Source organism: Rhinolophus hipposideros, assembly GCF_964194185.1.
Source record: "Rhinolophus hipposideros genome assembly, chromosome: 11".
Classification (NCBI taxonomy): Eukaryota; Metazoa; Chordata; class Mammalia; order Chiroptera; family Rhinolophidae; genus Rhinolophus; species Rhinolophus hipposideros.
This window is the reverse complement of record NC_138057.1, coordinates 71,173,260-71,198,535: the sequence shown is the minus strand read 5'-3', so window position 1 is coordinate 71,198,535 and position 25,276 is coordinate 71,173,260. Positions and strand designations below refer to the sequence as shown.

The window sequence follows — 25,276 nt, the reverse complement described above, 5'->3', positions numbered from 1 at the left end:
AAGTTTGCACCTTCCGCTCCCGACGGGTCTCTAGTCCGCCTGTCCTGCCTGGCACAGCGCCTGGGCCACAGCAGGTCCCTGGTGAAGGCGTGGGTCTTGGTTCAATAAGGCCCTCAGCAAACGCCTCAGTTTCCCCATCTCTGAAATGGGAATGGCAGCGCAGACCTCGCAGGGCCGAGAGCAGGCTTTCTCGGGCAGCTGAGGCAATGCTGAGCTCTATAGCGTCGCTGCTGCCGCCCTCGCCCATCGCGGGGGTTCCAGCCCAATCCCCACCCGGGTGCGGCGCCGGCGCCCCATTGTTCAAGAGGGCGGGGAAGCTCCCGCCAGCGGATTCCCCGCCCGGGTCGCGCTCGCTGCCCAATGAAGCAGACGAGTCGGCCCGGCGTCTGCCGCGCGGGGCGCGTCCTTTGTCTGCTCCGCGGCGCCCGGTGCCCGAGGCCCGCGCCCCACTCCTTGGGCAGACAAAGCCGGGGCTGCTGCAAGCCCGATCGGCTAAAGCGGGGCTCGCACCACCCTCCTCCCGCCTAGCACCGCCCCCTCCCCTCGACGCCCTCTGATTGGCCCGCGAAGCTACAAAGAGGCCAGGGAGCTGGTGGGTCACGTGGGCTAGCGTGGTCTCCCATTAGTCGGCGGAGGCTGCCAATCGGAGAGGGCGGGCTGTCCGCGCACGGCCGTGTCGCTGCCTCCGCGCTGGGGCCCGCCCGCGGGGCCGGCCGCCTGTCAGAGGGAGGTGGCGATGGTGCGCGCGGTGGCCGTGGCGGTGGCGGCGGCTTCCCCGGTCCGAGTGCAGGGAGGAGAAGATGACTGACCGGCCGGCTGACTGAATGAATGAATGGCGGAGCCGAGCGCGCCATGAAGAGCCTGCCAAGCCTGGGCGGCCTCGCCCTGTTGTGCTGCGCCGCCGCCGCCGCCGCCGCCTCGGCCACCTCCGCGAGGAATGTCACCGGTGGCCCTGGGGCCGCAGGGCAGGTGGACGCGTCGCCGGACCCCAGGTCGGGGGGCGAGCCCACTCCCCCTTTCTCTAAGGCGGCGGCTCCCACGGCCCCGGCCCCGAGGACCGGACCCCCGCGCGCGACTGTCCAGCGACCCCTTCCTGCGTCCTCCTCGGCCGCGTCTCCGGGGACCACCGCGCCTCGGGCGCCGGCCGGACCTGCTGCGACCACCGTGCCGGCGCCTCTCGGGCCCGCGGCGACCGCTCCTCCCGCGGTGGGACGCGCCCCGGCCACCACTCGGGCGCCGGCCAGCCCCGCGCCCGCCGCCCCCCTGGCGACCACCGTGCCGGCGCCCGCCGCTGCGCTGACCCCGACCCGCGTCCCCCCGCGCGGCAGCGGCGTCCCGCCCACCCCACCTGCCGCCGAGGTCCCCACGCCCCCCCCAGGTGAGTCCCCGCGCGGCGGCGCCTGGCCGAGCCTCCCCGGAGGCCCCCGGCCCCTCCCCGGGCTGGGCTCCGCCCCGCGGCTCGCCGTGCCCGGCCCCCAGGGCTCCCCAGGCCGCGGCTCCCCAGGGGCGGTCCCCGCTCGGCTGGCCTGCCTCCCCACCCCCCGTCGGGAGGCTTCTGTCCCCCTGGGCTGGGCCCCCTCGGGAGGGGCAGGTCTGCGGGGTGGGCGGCGTCGCACCGCCTTCCGCGCGGGGCTCTGGCTGTTGTCAAGGACCCGGCGTGGGCACGAACTTTTGGGTTCTGTTCGCTCGCCCTGCCTCCCCGCCTGGGTGATTTGGGGGAAGTGGGAAAGCCAGCACAGCCCGTCCCTCACCCACGGGGTCAAAAGCTGCCTGTTGGAAGGGATTCCTCCCCAAGCTCCAGTTTCCTGTTCATTTCTTCTTGTTTTATGTAAATATCAGATGTGCATGTGACAGGTGGAAGGGACATTCAGAGGATCTTGTTTACAAACAGCAGTACAGACCACTTGAGTCCCCCCCCCCTCCACCCCCCCAAAGAGAGACATTGTACCACGTTTTCCCTGCAAATAAGTGGATTCAGTAGGCCATTTGGGACAGGTGTGTATCTAGGTTGAGCACATTTATAAATTAGGTTAAATCCCTTCCTTTGCACCATTCCTCCCCCACCCCATGACAAGGTCAGTATGTTTGGACAAATACACAGTTTAAGTAGGGATGCCCATTTTTTCTCTTAAGCTAGAATGTTCAATTTTGCTGATACCGATAAACGCCAATTTCTGTTTGAGTGCGTGTAGAAAATAAGACAACTGCTCTTCTCTCTCCCTTTCGATCTAAAATGGGGCTGGAACTAAACAAATAAAAAACTTACCTTGTCAGGACGTTGGACAAGAGTTTCTGAATTCCTTTGCTTTGAGTTGGGGTGGAGGTTTGTCCACACCATTTGCCTACATGTATTTATGTTAATGGATCTCTGACCTAATTCTTAGGCTCAGCGATTTACTGTGGAGTCAGGTATGGACTTTGGACTGTAATTGAATTTGCAGAGTTTTCCCACATGATTATTAGTCTTAATACAGTCTTGAATCTTGGGTTGGAGCTTAGCATTGACTTAAGTAGGAATGCAGATTATTCACTCACAAAAAGCTAAGTTTGAGTCTCTTCTAGCTTCAAGGAATGTATTAACTAGCTGGATTTTGACTGTAACCTTTTTGGCCTTGGTATGGAGAGATTGACATATTACTGAGAGACAGGAAGCATAGTGGTTGAGAGTCTGAACTCTAGTCCTGCCCCTTATTAACTGTAATCTTGGGCAGGTCACTTAACCTTTCTTCATCTGTGAATTGAAGATAATCATAGGATTGCTGTGAAGATTAAATAAGTTAATACATTTAGAGTGCTTAGAAACAGTTCCTGGTACAGAGTAAGCGCCGTGTGTGTGTGTGTGTGTGTGTGTGTGTGTGTGTGTGTGTGTGTGTCATCCTTATGACTAGGCTTTGTTTTTGTGGGATAGAAAGCATTTGAAGAACCTAGTAGGAACTTGTGGTGATTTCTATTTGTGTTAGTAAAATATAACAGAAAAAGGATAAATTAGGTGTTCTAGAATTTGAAGCACGCAGTAGCATTGAAGCACACAAGTAGCAATATCACTTATTTGGAAGGTTAGTATATGATAAAAAAGTCTGTAATTGATGTTATTTTACTTTTATTATTTTTGTGTTGTTATTTTTAAATCACAAAGGAGCCATTGCTTGCAAAAACAAAACAAAAGAAACAAACAAAAACCCCAAACAATCAGAAGTCTACCAAGGAAAAAGTGAAAGTCACTCCTTTACTGCCTCCTGGTTCCAGGCAGTCCCTAGAGGTTACTACTGTTAACAGTTTGATTCTTTTCAGTTTTTACAAACTCAAATTGAAATAATTCTATATTCACTTAACTATGTATCATAAACTTTTCTTTTTCCATGTTAGTACCTAACGTCTACCTTTTTTTTTTAGCAGTTGCAGTTTTCATTGTAAGGATGTATCATAATTTATTTAACCAATCCCTTATTTACGGACACTTAGATTGCTTCTTGTCTCCACTTTAAAAAGCACAGAGAAGAATGTGTTCTTGTTAAGGCCATCACGTATATATTATATTCTCTAAAACTTTGGCTGGAGTTTTGTAGACTCCAAATCAATTTTAAATGAAGTAAAGCTGGCTTGATTAATATTTTCCATATGAACTGTTCAAGGGTTTTCATGGACTACCACATACCTATAGTCTTTGGGTGACAGAAGTTTTAGGAGGATGTCCCACTTCGCTAACTCTGTGTTTTAAATTTTCCATAGTTTGTACTTCTCTGTGAATTCACTAAGTTCTAAGTGTCTAGTTCTAAGCAGCTGAACTGAGTGGGCATATTCATAGGCATTTTTAGATTTACAGTGATACATAATCAAGTGCCGCCTTTTTATCTGAGCATGGGTTCTAGTTTACTTCAAACAGTAAACACATCTCTCTGGCCCAAGAAAAACTTCTACCTGAATTTGAGAGACCTAGTTTGGCTCAATGTTGGATTCTCTGGCATTTGGGAAGATGGTTGTATAGGGTGTTTTATTTTAGTGCTCTCCTAAGGACTACGTGCCATTGATAATATGTTATTGGATGGGTCTTCTAGCTGCTCTTTGAATTAATAGGAATTTCTTTTTTTTTTTGAATTAAAGTTTATTAGGGTGACAATTGTTAGTAAAGTTACATAGATTTCAGGTGTACAATTCTGTAATACATTATCTGTATCTCACATTGTGTGCTCACCCCCCAGAGTCAGTTCTCTTTATAGGAATTTCTTTCATGGAGGTCTAGCTGAGCACTTTTGCCTGCCCCTCAATTACGGCTCTCTTTTATTTACAGAGACACTGATCGCAAACTGAAACTAATTGCCCAGCAAGCAGGCACTTTCCTCCCACAGGCCTGGCAAAACGTTTGGCTGATTGGTTGACTGGGTAGGACATTTTAAGAAGGGTGAAGGGTGGAGCTGTGATACTAGAGAATAATAATTATCAGCAGTAAGAGACTGAGGTGATGACAGATGTTTGATTATTAAAATTATGGGCCTTTAATACATCTATTGGACAGACCTGGAGCAGTTACTGTCTGCTGCTAAGGTTCTCGTGCAGACGCAAGACAAAAGGGGTCCTGCACTTTGTCAGTCTGATTGTGGCAGCCAAGATTGAACGGGGGTATACAGCAGAAAAAGAAATGGACCTTTTGGGCTAGATGGGGCTTTAGAAGCCATTACCTCCTACATGGCTCTACATTTTAAGAAATACTTCTACGTGTGGCTGAAATATTTCTCTCTGTAGTTAACACAGACTGGTTCTGGTTCTGTTAGGGATTTGGGGACAGTAATCACGTTCCCTCTGAGCCTGGACTAAATAACTTCTGCTCCCTCAACTGTTCTTTATGTGACATGGTTTCAGATTCCCTCACTATCCTGGTCACCCCTCTTCTGGACTTTTTCAGTCTTTCCGTGTCTCTCCCAAAGTGTGGAACACAGGGCTGACAAAATACTCCAGGTGTGCTCTAACTAGCTGTAGTAGAGAGGACAGTTACCTCGGTCTTTCTGGGGGCTATACTACTGTTGATGTAGCTGCTCTTTATCAGAATGGCTTTGTGGGCAGCTATTACTTTATTGACTCATTGACTCCATTAAGATAGCTAAGTCTTTTTTTTTTTTTTTTTTTTAAACATGTGCTAGATAAGTCTTCTTTCATTCCGGACTTGGAAATCCTTCTGATTTTCTAAAGTATAAGCTGAGAGATTTGCCAAACATGTAAGATTTATTGTGTTAGGTTCAAGACATCCCAAGTCTGTCAGTGTACCGCACCCAGTTTGTTCACATTCACCTACAGGGTGTTCTATAGACAGAGTTTAAAGACAAGTTAGAGCAGGTTATTCTTACCTCATAGGGGAGAGTCCGCTTATGGATGTTAAGCAGTTTGGGAGGAAAGGAAGAGTAGTTTAGATGAGCTCTCAAGGGTCTCTTCCAGCTCTAAAGTTCTGTGATGATTTGGTATGCGTGATTCAGGGCCCATGAATGCCCCCACAAAGAGCCTTAATCATTATTTGTGATATAAATTAAGAGAACAGGCTTTGTTTAAGCAAGACTTAGAATTTAGAGTTTGAAAAATCTGACTACTATGACATGTACATAAAATATTACAAATACATTTTTTTTTTTTGAAAGGAACATTCTGGGAATGTTCTCCAAAGGTAATGTAGGTCCATAATCTTATCCAAAAACTGTGGGGCTGGATGTGTTTCAGTATTTAGAATTTTTCAGGTTTTAAGAAGTTAGTAAATACATTCCAGTGAAGTCTGGGGCGGCATCCTATAATCAAACACATAAAAATATCTGCAGCAAAATGTGTATGTGTGTGTGTGTGTGTGTGTGTGTGTGTGTATTATGATAAATAAAAGACTATAAATAACCTTGTGTTTGTTCAGGTCACGTTTGGCTGCCAAGTAAGTTATAGAAACAAATTTTGGTTTTTGGATCTTTTGGTATTTAGCATCAGGTCTGAGGGATGTGGACCACTGTAATAGTAATCGCAAACACATATACCGTGTTTCCCTGAAAATAAGACCTAGCCAGACCATTAGCTCTAATGCGTCTTTGGAGTAAAAATTAATATAAGACTCAGTCTTATATAAGACCAGGTATAATATATAATATAATATAATATAATATAATATAATATAATATAATATAATATAATATAATTAATATAATATATAATACAGTACCGGGTCTTATATTAATTTTTGCTCCAAAAGATGCATTAGAGCTGATGGTCCGGTTAGGTCTTATTTTTGGGGAAACACAGTAGTATGTACTGTTCCAGGCAATTTTTTAAAGTGCTTTAGATATATATGAACGTTTCTATCCTCGCAACAGTTATGTATAATCAATTTATTATTATCCTCATTTTATAGACAGGGAAACTGAAGCTTAGAGAAGCCCAGCTGTGACAGAACCTGGATTCAAACCCAGTAGTTCTGGTTCCAGAATCTCTATTATTGGCATTTAATGAAGTAGTTGCACAGTAGAGAAGAGAAGGAAACCATTTTGCTAAAAGTATTGGTTCTTGGATACTAATCTAAAAAGATTTCTACTGTTCTTTGGCATTTATTCCCTTCATTTTATTGTATACTATTCATTCACCTCTTCAAATTTTCTGTTCCACAATATTTTACAACTGCGATTTGAAATTATAACTCTAATTCTGCCTTTGATATGGTTCTAATATGGTCTGTAATAGAGAAAAATTTGACTGTAGTCTTTTTAAGTCCTGGCTCAGGGACTTCTCAAATTCACTATATCTTATTCCTGGTGTTGTCAAGTGCCTAGCTTTCTGTAGGAATTCCTTAGTCTGATTAGTTTCTGGAACAGCATAGTTAAACTCTAGAACATTAGTTTCAAATCTTTTGAATTATGTCCCCAGGAAGTCTTCTGGCTAACTGAAAATTTACACATTGAAATGATCTGACTAGGTCTTTTTATCTTGATTTTTTTTAAAAGACCCATAAAATTAAAGTACGTATTACTTTTCATCTCAACATTCCTAAACATGTATATATATTAACTCCCAGACGTGCTGGCACCCTTATGAAAAGAATGGAAGAAAAGTATTATGGTGCTGTTTTTTTCTAATGGGTAAATTGTGGGTAGAGAGATTATTGCTCTAGGGCACTTAATCAGAAGAGAAAAGAAATATAAGATCTTGTTTGGCTGAAAGACAGTGTTAGATGATATTTTTAGTTATAAATAGCTTTAATATGCTTTTTGCCTTGATCTTGATTTTTGTTTGTCTTCCTTAGATATGATATAAAAATCTTTATTACTCAAGTTGAGATTATGCTACAGGCACCTCTTCTGTGGTCACTTTGTCTTTTTTCAAGAATACATTTTGGTTTATCTGTTTTTCACCGAAACCCAGATACCCTAATTATACTGGTAAACTTTAAAGGGAGATATAAAAAAATTATGATGAAAAAGATAAAGATTATGTCTGGATACATACGTATTTGGATCACAGTAAAGGTTTACTCACAATAATTATCCTTTTAGATGTAGTACACGTGATAAATTTGTGTCAAACTCATCCCTCTGGTAATGCCACTGTTTCACAGATAATTATTATTGTCAGGACAAATCTTTCCCTATTACTTTTTCTTCATCAAAAAGAATCTTTCTTCTGTTCCCCTTGCTCATTTTTTTTTCCACTTTAAACTCCTGTATGTTCCTCTCGCTCTTGTCTCTTATTCTTAGCCTCATCCATTCTTTCAAGTTCTTTAAGGAACCAAATTATTCTCTCTATTTAACAATTTACCACTTTGTCCTCCTTCAGAGCCTCCTCAAAGCCCAGTTCTTCCAAGACGTCTGTCTAGAGGAACAAAAGGTCCTTGAAGGTGTCCTGGTAACTGGGTGCATGAGGCTGAACACTTTGCACTCAGAACAAAACCTGTTTTTCTCTGTGACTTTGACTTTTTCCCTTTGAATTTGTTTTTAGTCTATTTAATTTAGATTATTAAGCCCCCTTGATAAGAATATGTCATCATTTATACAACATTCACGACATGCTATTACTGTAATTCTCTCTTTCTGAAAAAAGTGAGAGAAAAGATTTTGTTTTTGCTCTGGATCCTTCTTTATTGTCCAGCTTTTTTTTTCTTTCTTTTCCCTTCTCCTGAAGAAAAATACAGAAAAAACTGTCATAACAGAAGTTATTTGTCTCAAAAAAAAAAAATGAGTACTTTGAATAAGCGGCAAATTTATTTTTCTATATATGAATTACGTGAGCTGGGTTTTTTGGGAGGTAGGTGGATTGGGGCTGCATACCAGTATAAAAGGTTGAATTTAGTTGAGAAACAAATGTTTGATCTTTTGAATGACAGAATTTCCCCTGTAGAAATCTAATTAAAGTTAATAGTGAACAGAGTGCTTCTAATAATTAACAAGTATGCAGTGTTTTATGGTTTCTAAGGTACTCTTAGAATCTCCAAGACTGACATCCATAATTTCTGGATATTATATGAATGGATAAAGGCTTAGCTTCTGTCCTCTGTTGGTACTTTTATTGGTGAATATTGACAAAATCTTTATAGGGTTTTGGTGGGTTTCACATTTGATATTTTGGATTTCAAACTGTTGTCTTTTAAGTTTATTTTGTTGAATGTCAATCTTTGACTGGTTTGCTACCCATATTTACAGGAAGGGAAAATGGTATTTGGAGAAGAGGATTACTTCCTTCTGTTTTCCAGGCACCATGTTGGGCTGAATGTTATGGAAGGAGCCCAGGAGTAATTGAAAGTAAACGGTGATGGAGCTAACAAAGGGGAACTAGGTGAATTGCAGAACTTGACTGGGAGGGCGCGTGAGAAAAACCTCATTTCTTCAGACTGAAATAGGATTTACTTCTTTCCTAGTATAGGAATTTGTTTGAAATTATCTTAACGTACTCTTCCAGTTGTACCGCCTCATATCAGTGTCAGTAGCAAAGAGAAGTGGTACTCTCTCACGTCTCATTTCTAATCTAATGTTTAATACTTCGATAGGCAAGGTAATTAATATTAATTGAACACATATTACATGCGTAGTTCCTTACCAGGATTTTTTAAAAACATACATCATGTTATTTAATTCTTAAACAATGCAGTAGTTAAATATTGTCATCCTTACTTTATGGATGGCAAACACTCAGATTCAGGAATGTGAAGTAGCTTGCTCAAACCGACCAGGTTTATAAAGTCCATAAGGGCAGGGAGTTCCGTTTGTTTTATTCACAATTGTATCCCCAGTGTCCAGGCCAAAATAGATTCTCAATAAATATTTGATGATTGAATGAGTGAGGAAGAATGAATGGTTTGTAGCTATAGTACAACTGCAGTGTATTCGTAAGGAAAATAATTTAATCACATGACCTTGTTTCTTAGGTTAGAGGTGACTTTTTCTCTTTTTCCTCTTTACTACTTAGGGCAAGGGAAGTTCTTTGAGATCTAGCAAATTACATTCATTATTCATTTTTTTTTGTTATTACATAACTTTGTCCTTTTTTTCTCAGTTAAAGGAAGAACAGCAATGACAAATGAACATCTGATGACTTTTGTAGAAAGCGTTGAGAAAGCTGAGCACTTGTCTGTAAGACATGGGACTCTAAGTTCTTTCTTCGTTCTTTTACCAGTTCTGTGATCTTAGACAGGAAATTTCATCTGAGAACATTAGACTAGATTTGTGGTTTTTAAACTGTATTATTTGGGCACCTTGGGTTCCTCAGGTGTGTTTGGGAACCAGTATACGGAATATGGAGGCCAAATGGGTCTACTTCTGGGCCCTCCACCCCCAGCCCTCACCCCCACATCACACTTCAATCGACTACATTTTCGTCTGGTTTATATACTGAGTTTCTTTTGATAAAGACTTTTGAACTCGGAATTCTACTCTAAAATCCTATGATAAAGAAATTATGGTAATCTGTGAACTATTCTGGCATTAAAATGCTTATATTACGTTTAGTAACTATACATAGGAGGAGAGAAATATACCACATGCTAAATGGCTAAAGCTAAATAATGGGATTATGGGTCCCATTTTAATTGCCTTCATTGTGTTTTTCTGAATTTTCCAAAATTTTTAAATTAATGTTTCCAATTTTAATTTTGTAGTCATAAAAATAAATGAATAAAATGAAAACAATGAATAAAAACTTGTGGTAACCTTGGTAAGTCTTTACTTACATGAGCTCGTTAGGTGATATTACCCACGGCCACTTATCTATAATTTCTGCCACTGATTCAGCAATTTTGATTTGCATCAGAGATATTTACTTAATCTCAGTGAGTTGTGTTTCTGAAGAAAGGAGATTGCTGAAGACAATGCCCAAGAAAGGAAATTTTCCTGAGGCCTGACAAAGCTTAAACATATGGGAGGATGACATATCTAAGATTTGGTACCATTAGGAGAGGTTTAACTAAGATCTTAGAAGAGACTAACACAGAGCTGGTTCTGTCTAGGGAATTTAAAGCATGCGCTGAAAAATTAAAGTAGCTTATTGAAATACATCTTGTTTAAATTGTGCAAAATTTGAATTCATGGCATTGTTCACAGCCTTTACCAATTGAAGATCTTTGATTAGTTCTTCCTTTAAAGATACAGAACTCTGAAAAGTTTGGTTTCAGTCTGTCCATATGTTTTGCAATTAGATCAAATGGGATTGCTTTTATACTGGTAATATAACAGCTGTTCTATATGATATCCTTGCCAGGAAGACAGCTAGGCTCTGAGGGAAGGGAAATTTATTCAATTGGAAAACGGAATGTATTCTGACTAGTCACAGGGAAAATGATAAGGAGTAGGAATGTTTTCAGCCTGGCTGGAGAATGTTAAATAACCTTTATTTACTAAAGTTTAGACTCTTTAGATAACTGATTTTGGAAACCTTTGTTTCAATCTTGCATGATTCCTAGACACTGGCATATTACCAGGGATCTTATTAAATTTGTATTATTTATTTTTAAAGTGCTTTTACTTTATGTATGTGAGCAAAAAAAAAAAAAGAAAAAAGAGCTTAGGAGTAGCATTGTTAACTGTAAGGAGAACATATTATCTATGACCTTTTCAATTTTGGAAATGGTTTTTAAAGGTGAAATTCCTTTAAAAATATACTATTAGGTTTATGCAAAAGTAATTGCGGTTTAAAAGGTTTAAAAAAGCTGCAATTATTTTTGCACCAACCTAATACTGTGTTTCCCCCAAAATAAGATCGGGTCTTATATTAATTTTTGTTCCAGAAGACACATTAGGGCTTATGTTCAGGGGATGTCATCCTGACAAATCATGCGAGGGCTTATGTTCCGGTTAGGTCTTATTTTGGGGGAAACATGGTAGGAAAAGTTTAGGTGTTGGCCTCTCTGAAGGAAATTGGATGAACTGAGTAGCTTTCAGGTTCTCGTCAGTCTTGTCTATCATTTTGTAGGGAGGTAGTAGCAGTTTGGGGAGGGTTAATGGCGATTATGGCGAGTAAGGGGATGCTTGGTATTCTAACATATTTATCCTCCTTTGTTGTTTATTGAGGCTTGATTAGAGGACGACATTGGGCTTTTTCTGCTGTAGTTTTCTCATTTGACTTCATAGTCATTAAAATCCGTGTATCCATTCTATATGAGCTAAGTCCATTAACCACGTGGCCCCACCATCCATTGATGTGGGGGTTAATGAATAGTTATAAAGCGTAGCAAAAACACAAAGCAATCTAGCTGTTGGGTATTATTATACTGAATTGTTGGTATATTGCCTGCAAACCTACCCTGTTCAACTGGTTTTAGTTTTTGAGTTAGTTTGTTGCTGCAACTTGTCCACAAAGGCAGAGCTGAATGGTCCAGCTAATCAGTGGAATAGCAGTCAGAAGAACTGTATTCCTGTCTTTATTCCCATTCCCTTTGTGAGTTCTTGAGCACATTTTTAAAACTGTCTGTCTCTGTGACGTAGTTTCTCTAACTGTGAAATGAAGCCTATTACTTACTTCCAGCCTCCCAAGGTTTTTGAGAAGTTACATGTGTAAATTATGGTAGACTTTTGTCAAACACAAAGGCTTTAAAGAATTCAAACAGTTTTCTGGTATTCTTTCCTGATTACATGGTTTATATAAGTTACAATGTAATGTGAACAAGATAGCTTTTGATTAAACACAACAAAGAAGTAAATACATGCATTTACAGGTGGCTTCTTTATGCAAAAATATTTTTATGCTATTTTGCAGTTAACATAGTTGCATAGTTTATAGACAGTTATGTTATGGTATTTTCCAAAGGTTTGGGATCCTTCAATATTATTTTTCTTCCTGTACTACCTTGAGAAAATAAAATAATCCTTATCTCATGTAAAACTCTTAAAATAAATAAGTTGTGCTTTTATAGATCTTTTCTCTCTCTTTTTTATTAGTTTCAGGTGTACAAAACAATGAAATGGTTAGACATTTCACCCCTCACAAAGTGATAACCCCCCCTCAGCCAATCTATTGCCCCTCTGACATTGTATATATCTATTACAATTCTATTGACTCTATTCCCTGTGCTATACTCCATATCCCGTGACTATATATATTAAATTATAGTTGACATACAGTATTATTCAACTTCAGGAGTACAGTACAGTGGTCAAGCATCTAAACCACCCATGACGTGGTCTCCCTAATAAGACAAGTGCCCATCTGAGACCTTACGAAATCTTTACATTATTGATTATATTCCCCAAACTGTCTTTTATATCCCCTTGGCAATATTGTAGTTACCAATTTCTGCTGTCTGATCCCTTCCCCATTCTCCCTCATCCCCACCTCCCTCCTTTCTAGCAACCATCAGTTTTTCCTCTATATCTCTGAGACTATTTCTGTTTAATATCATTTTTAGTTGATCTCTTTAGAGTAGATATTATACTTAATCATTTTTATGATTATAAAAAAATACATATTCATTTCAGAAAATACAAAGAAATGTAAAGACCAAAAAAGGAACCCAAAGATAACTAAAGTTAACATTTTAGTGGTAACTACAGGATTTCTTTTTTTCACATCAATACTTATTATTTCCCCCTCCCTACCATTGAGATAATTCTGTTTGGATGTAGTGCTTTGAAATACACAATGTGATGTATAGATGATGTATTACAGAATTGTAATACGTCTGAAACCTGTGTAACTTTACTAACCATTGTCACCCCAATAAACTTTAATTTAAAAAAATTGGTCTTTGACATAATATATTTCAAATATTTTAACATTGTGAGACAGGACACTTTTTAAATGAAATTGAAAGTAGTTCTATTGGTGCTATTACTATAATTTAAATGATCAAACTCTGAGTGCTTATTATGTTTAAGTTACTAGTATATTAGGTGCCTCCTAATAGTTACAGAAAAAAACTACCGTAAAGCCTTTTAGTCACTGACTGAGTTTAATGTTTTATTACTGTATACATTGCTCCATTTCTCATAGCAATAAATGAGGTCACTTATTTGTTATGAAAACAGAGGTGTGGATTGGATTTAGCATTCTTCTGAAGTCAAGTATATGACAGATCAAAATGGGGAAAAAAATCACCACATTTAAATTATTTGTCATGTCACCAAAAAGACCATAAATCTATTTTGAGTAGAGCTCTCAGACTCCATACGATGTTTTACTTGAGACTTGGTACTCTTTGGCAGAACCAAACCAGTGACTATTTTTCTTGTGTCTGTTCCAGAACAAGCATGCTTTTTCTTGGGTTCAAGTGGGCCCTGAAAACCCAAAACAGTATGGAACCAAGCCAGGCATTTAGTATTTTCAATTTTGTGATGAGAGAGGTCAAGGTACCCATCTGCCCAGCCCCTGCATTGCCAGAAAAGGCCTGGGTGCTGCGCTAAAGAATATACTAAATATACAGAATATGACTCTGGCCTTCAGGAAACTGTTATCTGCCTTACCCAGTGATCTCTATTCTCTGAGATTTGTGAAGAAAAGGCTGTAACTTAAATCAGAGCAATAGTGAACCATAGTGTTATTAAGAGAGGCTTAAATTATTAATGCATGTAAAACACTTCAGAATTGCTTAATAATCAGCACATTGATTAATAATCGGCGCATAGTAAATACTCAGAATTAGCTATCATTATTATTAATAGTTTTTATTACCTATTCCCAGTGTTTGCAAAACAGCAGAGAAAACTTTATGAATTCTAGATTAATAAATTTACCAGCTTCCTCAACACAATCTGTAGAGTGGCACATTGGTGACCAGGAAGACTTGCACGTGGTCCCAGGTCAGTGTTTTCTAACAGGTGGTTCTGAGGTACAGAGCAGAACCAATATGCTCGACCATATCCTGTCCTTTCAGAGGGGTCTAGGTCAAGCCAGAATTATCCTATAAGACTCATTGCACGTACAACAGTGACTGTCCTGCTCAGAACTGGACTCAATGAAAGCTATTTTCTTTTCTCAGAAATTTTTAATTCAAGTGTGGTTGATGTATGATATTATATTGGTTATAGTAGTTTCAGGTGTACAAGATAGTGATTCAACATTTTTATACCTTACAATGTGAACACCCCACTAATTCTAGTAATCACCTGTCACCGTGAAAACGATCACTATATTATTATGTTCTCCTTCCCTTTTTCACCCATACCTCACCCCCGCCCTTCTGGTAACTACCCCTTTGGTCTCAAAAACGATGGTCAGAGGCCACGAAGTAGGTGGCAGTGCCTTAACTGTTGGTTCTGCATGTTGTCAGGCCCGAGAGTCTCTTCTATCCTTGTCAAGGGGAGTGTTCAACTTCTCTCCTTTCATATAACACTGGAAGGTATTTTCAAAAAGCAAATACAGAGATAGGACTCCAGGAATCCCTGAAACAGCCATTGTCCATTTCTGGCAGATGTATGCTCCTCTGGGATCTTTTGTAAGTATCAAGCTTGAACCACAAATGAGCCAGTAAAGTGAAAGTAAGACTGGCCTATAGAAGTCATGACCGCTCAGTTTTATATTGGTTACACATTGATATTTTTGAAAGCCTGCCCAAGACAACATGCAGATCCACAGTGCAAGTCATGTAATCTCTCTGGGCTTCTATACCATCAGCTGTAACCTGAGTATCATCGGACCAACCTAATAGGGTTCTTACGTGTTGACCTAGAATCCAAACCCAGCTCTGTCTGGCTCACAAGTCTGTGCTCTTTTTTCCTTTTGACTAAAACCGTGCTGCGTTGCCAAAGCAGATGGGACTAGCAGAAAATGAAATAAAGCAGGTGGTGGTTACAAAGCACATTTTGGGTTCAGTTTTTATCACTTTCCTTCACCGCCCCCAGGAAGCCCATACATTGTCCTCCTCAGCACTCGCTCTGAATTACGCAGTGACTTAGATTGGATTTCAGTAGCTACTGTGAAAATCAAACTCAGATCAAAGTGTTTCTCAGAGGTGGCTATGGCTGTGTAGTGCAGGTGGGGAGAGGAGATAAGGGTGGAGATTAGACGAGACTAGCAGGTAGACGACCATGATAAATGTAAGCAGAAGTGAACCGTGACTATGAGGCAGTGTACTCAGCGCTGGAAGGATTGGTGCTGACAGAGCCAATGTAATGCTTATTAGCATTGGGCAAGAAATTGCACACACTGCGAAATGGTAGTCTTCATTGTTCTTGCCTTGACCATCAAACCTTTCGTCTTTATCTTAATATGGACTCGAGAGCAAGATACTGGTGCACGAGACGATGTTGTAAAAAGTAGCAGGCGATATTTAATGTTATCAAAGTCATAGAGGAACCTCAGACTTGCAGACGTAATTCATAGTCCGCCAGTCACCTGACGATGCCCTCCCCCTGCCCATTTTGTAAACTTCCCTTGTCGCTCAAAGGTTCGTTGTCTCCAGATCAAAGGAGAAACTATTATTTCAAGTATAGACCCTACTTCTGATCCAATTGCAAACCATATGGACAGAAGACATACAGAATTTTGGAGGATTTGTGTTGACATAATTAAATAGCTTCAGATTATACGGTATCAGGACTGGACAGTAACATCTGTAAGTGTACAAGAGCAGTGGTCGGGTTGAATTATACAACTATAGCTGTGAACAATGCATGTACAATGCAAAACCTGGTCATATTCTCCTAGTTAATAATTTAAGATGGTAATTATGCTTCAGTATAATTCTCCAATTTAATCACATAAGTGATTCCAGCCCATAATGCTTAAGTTTCTTAATATGACTTAAAATGTCTCCATAATCTGAGTCTGTAATCATTCCCTACTACCCCTCTCCTTATGCTCTAAACTCCCGCAGAATCAAATTGCTTGTATTCCCCCCCAAAAAAATACTATGCTTACTATTATTATTAATGAAGCAATCATCTGTGTCAGATACTAAGAGCTTTAAATTATCATGACCTTGTTTAATTTTCAAAGAACCTAGTAAGAAATATGTCTTATCCCCACTTTACAGAGCAGAAATTGAGGCTTTGGGCGTTTACACTGAGCAAGGCCTCGTAGCTGGTCAGAGTTAGAACCTTGATTCACATTCAGGTCTGTCTAGCCTCAGAGCCTCCTCCTGAATCCCTAAGCTAACTGGCCTGCAGTTACTTTATGCTGTTCCCTCTGCCTGGCGTGCTCTTCTGTCCAGTTTTAATAAGGGCCTTAATTGTAAGTCACAGAAAACAATACCTGTTTATTTAATCAGAAATGGAATTTTTAAAAGGACATGGAAGCGTTCACAGAATCTCCGAGGGAATCAAATTCAGGACATGGTACTAGAGATGATGGCCAGTTGTGTCGGAGGTTCACTGAACATGCCACCAGTGAGCGTTAGAGGCAATAGCGTGCACTACCAACACGGCGAACACTAGGTCCTGGCTGCCATAGCAACTCTGCTGCCCCTTGTCACACTGCGGTCATCTTCCCCTCTGCTACCAGAGCCTCACGCTCATCCCTTTGAGTCATTAGTTGTTCTTCACAAGCCAGGTGAGGAAGCATGTGACAGTCAGAGCCTCAGTCACTTAGCCATGCCCTGGATGCGGGGGAAGCAGGAAAAAACACAATCTGGCACTCTGAACATATGCGGTGGGATAGCAAGGCTTGTAAGATTGAGAATTCCCCCAAATAGGAAGGAATTCTGAAATAGCAGGAAATTAGACGACGATGCGAGGCTGCCAGAAAGAACGACAGGTGCCTACCGCCTCCCTCTCTTTCACCTGACAAACTTCCTGTGCTTGGAAAACATTCATGCAGCCTTCTCTATTATTGTACCTTGTGTATTCTAATGTTACTGTACACCTTGTGTTGTTTGATGACTTGCTTATTAAGGTTCTTGTTTTACGTATTATTGGTTTCTGTAACTGACTCATCTGTACCTTGTTCTCAAGTAGCTTATTGGCTCTGTGTCACTGATGTGTGTACCCGTTAGCGTCTACCTAGGCCAGTGGCCAGCACAGAGTGAGTACTCAATAAATAGCTGCCTTGTGTAGAGGCATACGTCCTCCCCCCTCCACATACGTCCTCCCCCTCCGCCACCTCTAGAATGTAAGTTCCATAAGGGCAGGGATTTTTGTCTCTGTCTCTCTCTCTCTTTTATAACCACAGTATCCCCAGCACCTAGATTAATTCCTGGCATGTAGTAGGACCTCAGTATTTATTGAATAAACGTATTCTCCTAAATGGTAAATTATCTATCTCTGAGAAAGACACTGTCAGAAAGATCTTTGATTGTGAATGGCAGATTCAAAGCACTATATAATACTTTCCAACCAGACCACATACTACAGGAGGCCAGAAACTGCCTTGCTCATCTCTCATTACCTCTTCCTCCTACCCAGAAGCATAACCAGAAAAGGGCAATTTGGAATTCTTTCCCAGACGTAACCACTCTAGTCACTAGCCACAAAAATGGCCTCAAGTACCATACCTGTTGACGTCAAACTTTTTTGTGTTCCCTTTTGTATAACCAGCTATATCCTGAGATTATATCTATCCTGAGAAGAAAAGGCTGTTGGGTAAATTGTCTTATATCCTGTTTTAAAAAGTATAATAACCTAGGGCAGTAGCATTTTACTTTGAAGAAATGAGGAAATGAAGACCCATAATTGTGAAATTATTTGTACAAAGGCAGTGGAGTAGCAGAGATGTACTACAGATCAGACTTCTGTAGCTTTTAAAGGTTAGCTTTTTGGAGGGAGCACAAGCACAATTATCAAGCTGGAAGAGAACTTGTGTTCATGCTAACCAAAGAATTATTATTAGTGATAACTATTATCTCCGGAGCCAGACTGCCTAGATTTGAATCTTTTTCCCAACCACTTACTAGCTGTGTGACCTTGGACTGTGCCTTAATTTTCTCATCTGTAAAATGGGCATAATAAGAGCGTCTACCTCCCAGGGTTATTATTAGGATTAAATGATATAATGTATGAAGTACTTAGAATGCCTGGCATAAGTAGACTTTCTAAATGTTATCTGTTCTTTGTATTATTATGTTTCGAATACCTATTTACTTTCAACTACTTCTAATCTTTTTGATTCTTCACTACCTCTAATCCTTTCAATTCTGAATTAGTAGTGTTACCCTGTTTTACAGAGAACCAGAGTCTGAGATGAAGGTAAATTGTTTACCCAATTGTTACATAGCTGGGAAGTACTAGTTACTTGAGACTCAAACCCAAATCTGTCTTACTTTTGAAGCTCTTTCTATTATAGCAAATTAACATGCTAAAAGTAGATTGAGTTTAGTGTGCTCTATTATATCCTTTTAACCACTGTTGTTAATTTTAATACATCTTTTCCCCCTTGACACCTTCACTCTCTTTTCTAATTTGTAGTCATTATTTTTCTGTCTATTCCATAGAACTATTTACAACCCTCATTGGCTTTCCTCTTGATTCTTTGGATTTGTAGTAGAATGTATGCACTTTACCTGAAAGACTAGAGCATATCCTTACATACTACTATAACTGTCCATTTTAATTTCACTTTCATTTTTTTGTTAGCCTAATTGATCTGTACAGTGGATTGGTTTCCAGAACAGAAGACTTAGATATCTGTTATAGTCAGATAAGTAATTTTATACATTAGCTAGGATGGCATTTAAAGGCAAATTGCATAATTCCATAAATTTAGGGCCATTTCAGTTAGTGTAAAAGATGACACACAAGTTTATCAGAAATAGACAATCTCAAATAATGATATTGAGTTGCTACAAAAACTTTGCAATTTAGTACTTTTGTGTTTATTAATCATTATTTAACTTGTGCGTAAATCTTCTGTTGAGAACTTCCAAATGGACTCCAGGTAATTGCAAAAAAAAAAGTTTACTTAAACTTACTGTTTTAGAGAATTATTTTTCTTAGCATATGATCTTTCCTGTTAACAACAAGTCTTTTAACAGTTTATCAGCAGTAAGGATTTCTCTTTGCTATATTTATTTTGGTTGATAATCTCACGTAATAGACGTCTCATTTAGAAGTACACACTCTTACAATCAGTGATTAAATAGTTTTCAGGGACTAAAGTCACAAATGTCAGGAAGCTATTACTTTGTATTTCCTTATTGCTTACCCAATCTTTTTGCTTTTTCTTCTTCTCTCTCTCTTTTTTTTTTAACCAGCCAAGATTTCAGATCCTCTTTTCACCTGATATTTTATTATCTTGCCATGTTCAAATTGGCCTTCAACTGTGTTTCACTAAGATGGTTCACTTTGTATTCATTTTTATTTAAGTAATAGGGAAAAGGGGATGCTTTTGTCAATAAGTTTGCACTGGGCTTTCCATGTTAAATTAAGCTTCCTTTATTTGTTTATCAGATCTTTGTTATTCACCTGCTGTGTACCTCGTGCTAGGCTAGAGAGGTGCTGCATAGACAAATAAGATATGGTTTCTGTCCTTGAGAACGTAGTGGAGGACACAGAAAATCAGACTAGAGAATAAGTTCCATCACAGTGGAGCGCACATACTACAAGAACAGAGAGGAGACTCCTCACCCACATTTCTGGGGAGTGTGTGTGAGGGATGATGTCAGAGAAGGCTTTTAGGAGGAAGTTTTCTCTGAGCTGAGCTTTAAGGTGGAGGAGGGAGACTCGGACACTCTGTGGAGGGAGGAAAGCACGCATACAGACTGTTCAGGAAGCTGAAGCCCTGAGTGCCCTGAATAGGGGAGGAGAGGACATGTGAGGGTAGAGCAGGGAATGGTGGACCTTACAGCTGGAATTCTCAGCAGTTGTGAGATAACGAGGTACTTTGTATGTCATGCTCAGAAGTTTCTTCTAAAAGCAATGAAGAAGTATGAGCCCTAAAGGGACATGGTAAGGTTTGTGTTTTAGACCAGTCTGGAAATTTCAGTGAACTCCTGAAAGAGTAAATGAACCCCAGCAAAGATAATTAGAGGCCACTGACTGTCTCTCTAAATTTTTCCCAGCATTAATTTTGGATTAAAGGGCCTACATGCTAAGATAATATAATAATAGGAGAGGGATATGAATTAGTTTTCTGTCCTCTCTTATTAAGCAAACATTTGAAACCTATTTTGCTTGTTGGTATAACGCATAGACTTGACAAATAAAGCCAGCAATTAGTGCTGGACCTCTTAATGGATCTGCTGTTAGACTGAAGAAATCCAAACGCCTCCTGTGTGCTGGGTGCTGGGCCAGGAGCTGAGGATAGAATGGGGAGTGACAGGCATTTACGGTCTGACGAAGAACAGACTTGTATGAGAATGCTTTAGGAGACTTACACACTGGATTCCCTTACATACATTTTTCCTTTCCATCCTTCCCTCAGACCTTCAAAGTATGGATGAAGAAACCAAAGATAAGAGGTTCCCGCCCCCCACCTCAGCTTTCTTGTGACATAATTGACTATAACACTGTGTAAGTTTAAGATGTACGGTGTGATGATTTGATACACATATAGTATATCGCAAAATGTTAACATATCCTTCACATGACATAATTACCATTTTGTTGTTGCTATGGTGAGAATATTAAGGCTGTACTGAGAGGTGTTGAATTTAGTCAAGGTCATGTAATAATGAATGGTAACTAGCTCTAATTCAATATTATTTGACCTACTACCTGACTTCAAATTTTTTCCATTCTCCCCCCACCATATATACTGCTTCCCCTGACAAGGCCATGGGTATATATTTTTCGAGCCGAAAGTAGTTTTCTTCTTCTCTCTTCTGAATTCTTTCCAACACTACCCAAACCAGTAGTGTTGAGCCTTGAAGCGTCCAATCATTGGTGGTTAGAAGAACAGACTCTAAAGTCACATCGTCTGGACTCAGATCCTAGCTCCATCTCTCACCTCTCGAGTCTGTCAGCCCACTTCATAGTGTCGTGAGGACTGTTACGAAATAATGTTGCTAAAGCACTTAAAACAGTGAAAGCGGAGGGAAAGAATTCGAAGTCAGATGCCTTAACCATTAGGCCCCGTGGTCTCGCAGTAGAATTCAAAAAATCTTAGTTGTGAAAATCGTCTTTGCAATAGCAACTCATCTGTTTTCCAGACGTTAAGGAAATTTTGTTAAAATGCATTCAAACCAACCTACCTTATTCAAGTTAATCTTGGTGAAGAGCTTTTGCCTAGCATGCCTGTTTGAAATCTAACCTCTTGTTCAGGGGATCAGTGAATGACCTTGCAATCACAAACAAAAACCTAAGAAAATAGGCCTGTGAAACTACCATAAATACACTTTTTTATTATGGAAAAATTTGAAAATATACAAAGGTTAACAGAATAGTGCGAAGACCTCTCTCATACCTATCAACCGCCTGGACAATCATCCAGGCCAGCCTGTACCCCCAGGCAGCTACCTTGCTGTTGCATTAGTTTGAAATAAATTCTAGACATTTTGTCATTTTGTCTATGAATATTTCAGAATGTATTTCTAAAATATAAGGCTTTTTTAATTTTTCTTAAATAGCTGTAATGCTGTTAGCATACCTAAGCAAAAAAAAAAAAAAAAAAAAGAACAACAATGTCTTAGTATCATCAAATGGAGAGTCAGCAAAATGCTTTCTTTATGACGGGGGGAAATAGCTTCTTCTTTTTTTGAAGTAAATATAGAGACTTGATTGATCAGCTTTGAAGAGAGGTAATGAAAATTGGTAGCTTTCTGTTGTTTCTGACGTTGCTAACTATTTAGACAGCCCAACCGAGGATGAAAACTAGCAGCGGAAGGACTCCTTGAATTGTTTGGGTAGGATTGGTCACAGATTATCATCCAGTTTTCACATGTGAGTAAACTGACTCATAGAAATGATTTTTCAGAGGTCATATTAACTGCAAACAACTTGTGCTGAAATTTGTCATTTGAACCACATTTATTCCATAAATATTTATTGAGTTCAAGAAACTTACTGTTTATATGTCTTTTTAAATGTCTATGACCTATATTATTTTTACAACAAGGACATTCTTCTCCTTGACCACCTAATTTCTCCCATCTTTGGCTGCCTTGAAATTTTAAAGTACTTCCCCCCCTCCTCTCTTCTATCCTAATTTTCAGCTAGCTGTACTGTGACGGCAGTAGGGCTAGTACAGGGGACACTGTGGTCTCCAGCAAAGGGTCAGTGCTGCTATGAAAACAACTCAGGCAAATGGTCTATTGCTGGTGGAACTTTTCATTGTAAAAAGTTCTTTTTCAAATCCCAGGATGTTGGTTGCTTGGTCACTGAAGAGTCTGTACCACCATTCACTAGCACCCTGGCTGTCTGACAGACCTGGTTAGGAATGTACCGCTCATATTGAAGGAGGAAAAGGGATAGAGAAGCTGCCTCAAACATGGCATCACCCAAGTGAAACATTCTGCCTCTGATATGTAGTTTGTACCAAACATTCGTCTTTTAGAATGTACCCTAACGTACAACTAATTTTCATCTTGAGTGGTTCCACCTTTGACTACAGCACATACTTTTTTAATACACACTTGACACGCACAGTATGACTTCTAGAGTGCATTGATAAAACCTGATAGCCTTCCTGGTCTCTGTTGGTGAGTAAAATTGTTTTAATGTGTCAGTCTGGTGTTGTCAACAAAATACCCCAGTGTATCAACCTTTTTTATTACCGTTTACAAATTTTTAAGCCCTTGGACCATTTATAATTTCCCCAAAGTTTTGTATACTGTCCACTGAACACTCAGCAGAAATGCCAGTGCTGATGAAGTAAGTCTCTGATACTGGTTCAGTTACATATCTGAAATGTTTATGCCCCTGGGCTTTCCAACGAGGGAGCTGGGCTTGGACTCCCACTTTGGAAAGTATCTGAGTGGGCAGCCTCGTGCCACATTGCCCTCATTGTCTGTCTGTGTTTATTCAGCTGAAAAGCTGTTCTTACCCATGAGCCTCAAAGTTTCAGAAGCTGTTAAAATGGGTAGAAACATTGTTTTGGGAAGGGAAAGGATGAAAATTGTTGTCAGATATTGACATAATGTATAATGAAGTTGCTCTTGTACGGAACAACATAATGACATTAGGTGGTTAGAAAGCACAACTCGGATCATGTTTTTTATGGGCCAGTTTTATTAGAGTCTTTGATCTTATACAATTTCCTTACCTTCCAGATAAGAGACATTGATAATTCACTGATGCATCTGATTTGTTTTTGCTATAATCGAAAACCAACTTTTAAGGACATGAATATATATCATCCAGCCCAGGTAACGATCCATTTCTGGGGGTCTTAGTGACACGCACATGTTCTTGGCATACTCCTACGAGGGCTCTTTGCCTTCATTGTTTCCCCGTCCATCCTTACACTGCAGTCAGAGATATCTTCCTGAAATGTAGATCTGATCGTGTCATTCTCTCGTGTAAAATTCTTCCATGGCTCTCCAGTTGCCCCTAAGAAAGCCCTTCACCTGTCACCACTCCTGTCTCCTGTTCCGTGCTGGAGCCACAGTGCACCTCACTCAGTTCCGTGTGGCACAAGGCTCTGTGTCACCTCCCCGTCATCACACATGCTACCTCCTCACCTTAGGCGCGTTCTTCCCCACTGCTCTTAGCTTCACCATATTTCCTTATTCTTTGTGTCTCTGTGTAGAATTCTTCCCCTGGAAAGTTTTAATGAGGTGTTTGTCCCTTCGCAAGCACACATACCATGTTTTGCCATAACATTGTGTGCATATTTCCATTTTAGTACTTAGCACATGTGCTGCTGCTTTGTTTTTCTCTTGCTCTAAGACTGTAAGCTGTATATGGACAGGGACCATGTCTTTCTTCCACCTTGTTGGGTCTCCAGCATCTAGACATGATACCACCCATTTTTTGGTATAATACCAATTTGTTGAATGATTGAATTAATGATCACGTGTTTTGCCAAGAGTCATTTCTCCGGTAATCTAAGAGAAAACATAAGAGTTTTCTGTTTTCATGTTCTTGATGTTTTTTTCCCCATCTTCTAGTCGTCTTCATTCAGTCATTTATTTATTCATTCAATTATCCAAAGGAACATTCCTTGGAACCTTTTAAACCTCCGTATCTGCCTGGAAGCATGTGTAAAGAACATGTAAAAGGAAAACTCTTGCATATACTTAACCATAGGCTTCCGTTGTATGTCCTACCTAAACTTGCACGCACACATATGCACGCGCACACGTGCGCGCCCTGTCCCTCCTCTTGCCCATCTCGTTTCCCTTGCCTGTATTGCTTTTCCTCTTTACCGTGTAACTGTTTCCTAACATACTAGGTATTTAACAAAAGTTTCTAATTGTACACCTCCCCACTGCTGACATGTAAGAGGCAGGAGGGCACGAATGTGGGCGCATTTCCTTTCCTGCTGCATGCACAGCGCCTCGGCAGTATCCGGCCCAGACTAAGCCAGTGTGTATCCGCCAAGTGAATGAATAAGCCCGTGCCCTTGGCTGTGCGTCCTGTGTGTTGTCACCCTTCTGTTTCCAGCACGGTGCAGTTTGTTTTCTTTTCTGGTTTTCATTTTTCAGACTTTACCTGTCGTCCTCTTTGGAGGCCATCATCTTGGCTGCCCCAGGCAAAGATACTATTTACCCATCTTGCTGCTTCAGGTAACCACCATGCAATTTAACTCTGACTTCTACATTGGCTAACCTTGTTCTGGAGCCCCAAGAGCCATGTAGGCTTGTGTTGGGGAGGCGTGAGGACACATCCAGAAATAAGTCAGATGTAAAACCTGTTCTTCTATAACCGAGGTGGGACAAGTAGATAAATACAGTACAAGGTTCAGTAGGGTAATATTTACTAACGAGAAATGTTAACGAGAAGAAACTTATGTCTTGTAAAAATGATGAAATATATCAACTTACAGAAAAGTACAGAAAATAATGTAGTGAGCATTCCCTGTATACCTACCT

At 40.4% G+C, this 25,276-nt stretch overlaps 1 protein-coding gene across 2 annotated transcripts in view; it reads left to right on the top strand.

Moving 5' to 3' along the window:
* The first annotated feature begins 727 nt into the window (after window positions 1-727).
* The window catches only part of MEGF9 (multiple EGF like domains 9), an 83,713-nt gene continuing 59,164 nt past the window's right edge, over window positions 728-25,276 (top strand). Inside the window, exons 1-2 of one of the 2 annotated variants that reach the window (XM_081067464.1) lie at window positions 728-1,378; window positions 24,890-24,970. In XM_081067464.1, coding sequence (XP_080923590.1) covers window positions 829-1,378; window positions 24,890-24,970 — 631 coding nt within the window. In that variant the 5' untranslated portion in view covers window positions 728-828. The remainder of the gene's footprint in view (window positions 1,379-24,889; window positions 24,971-25,276) is intronic. The other variant, XM_081067465.1, reaches the window with a different exon arrangement.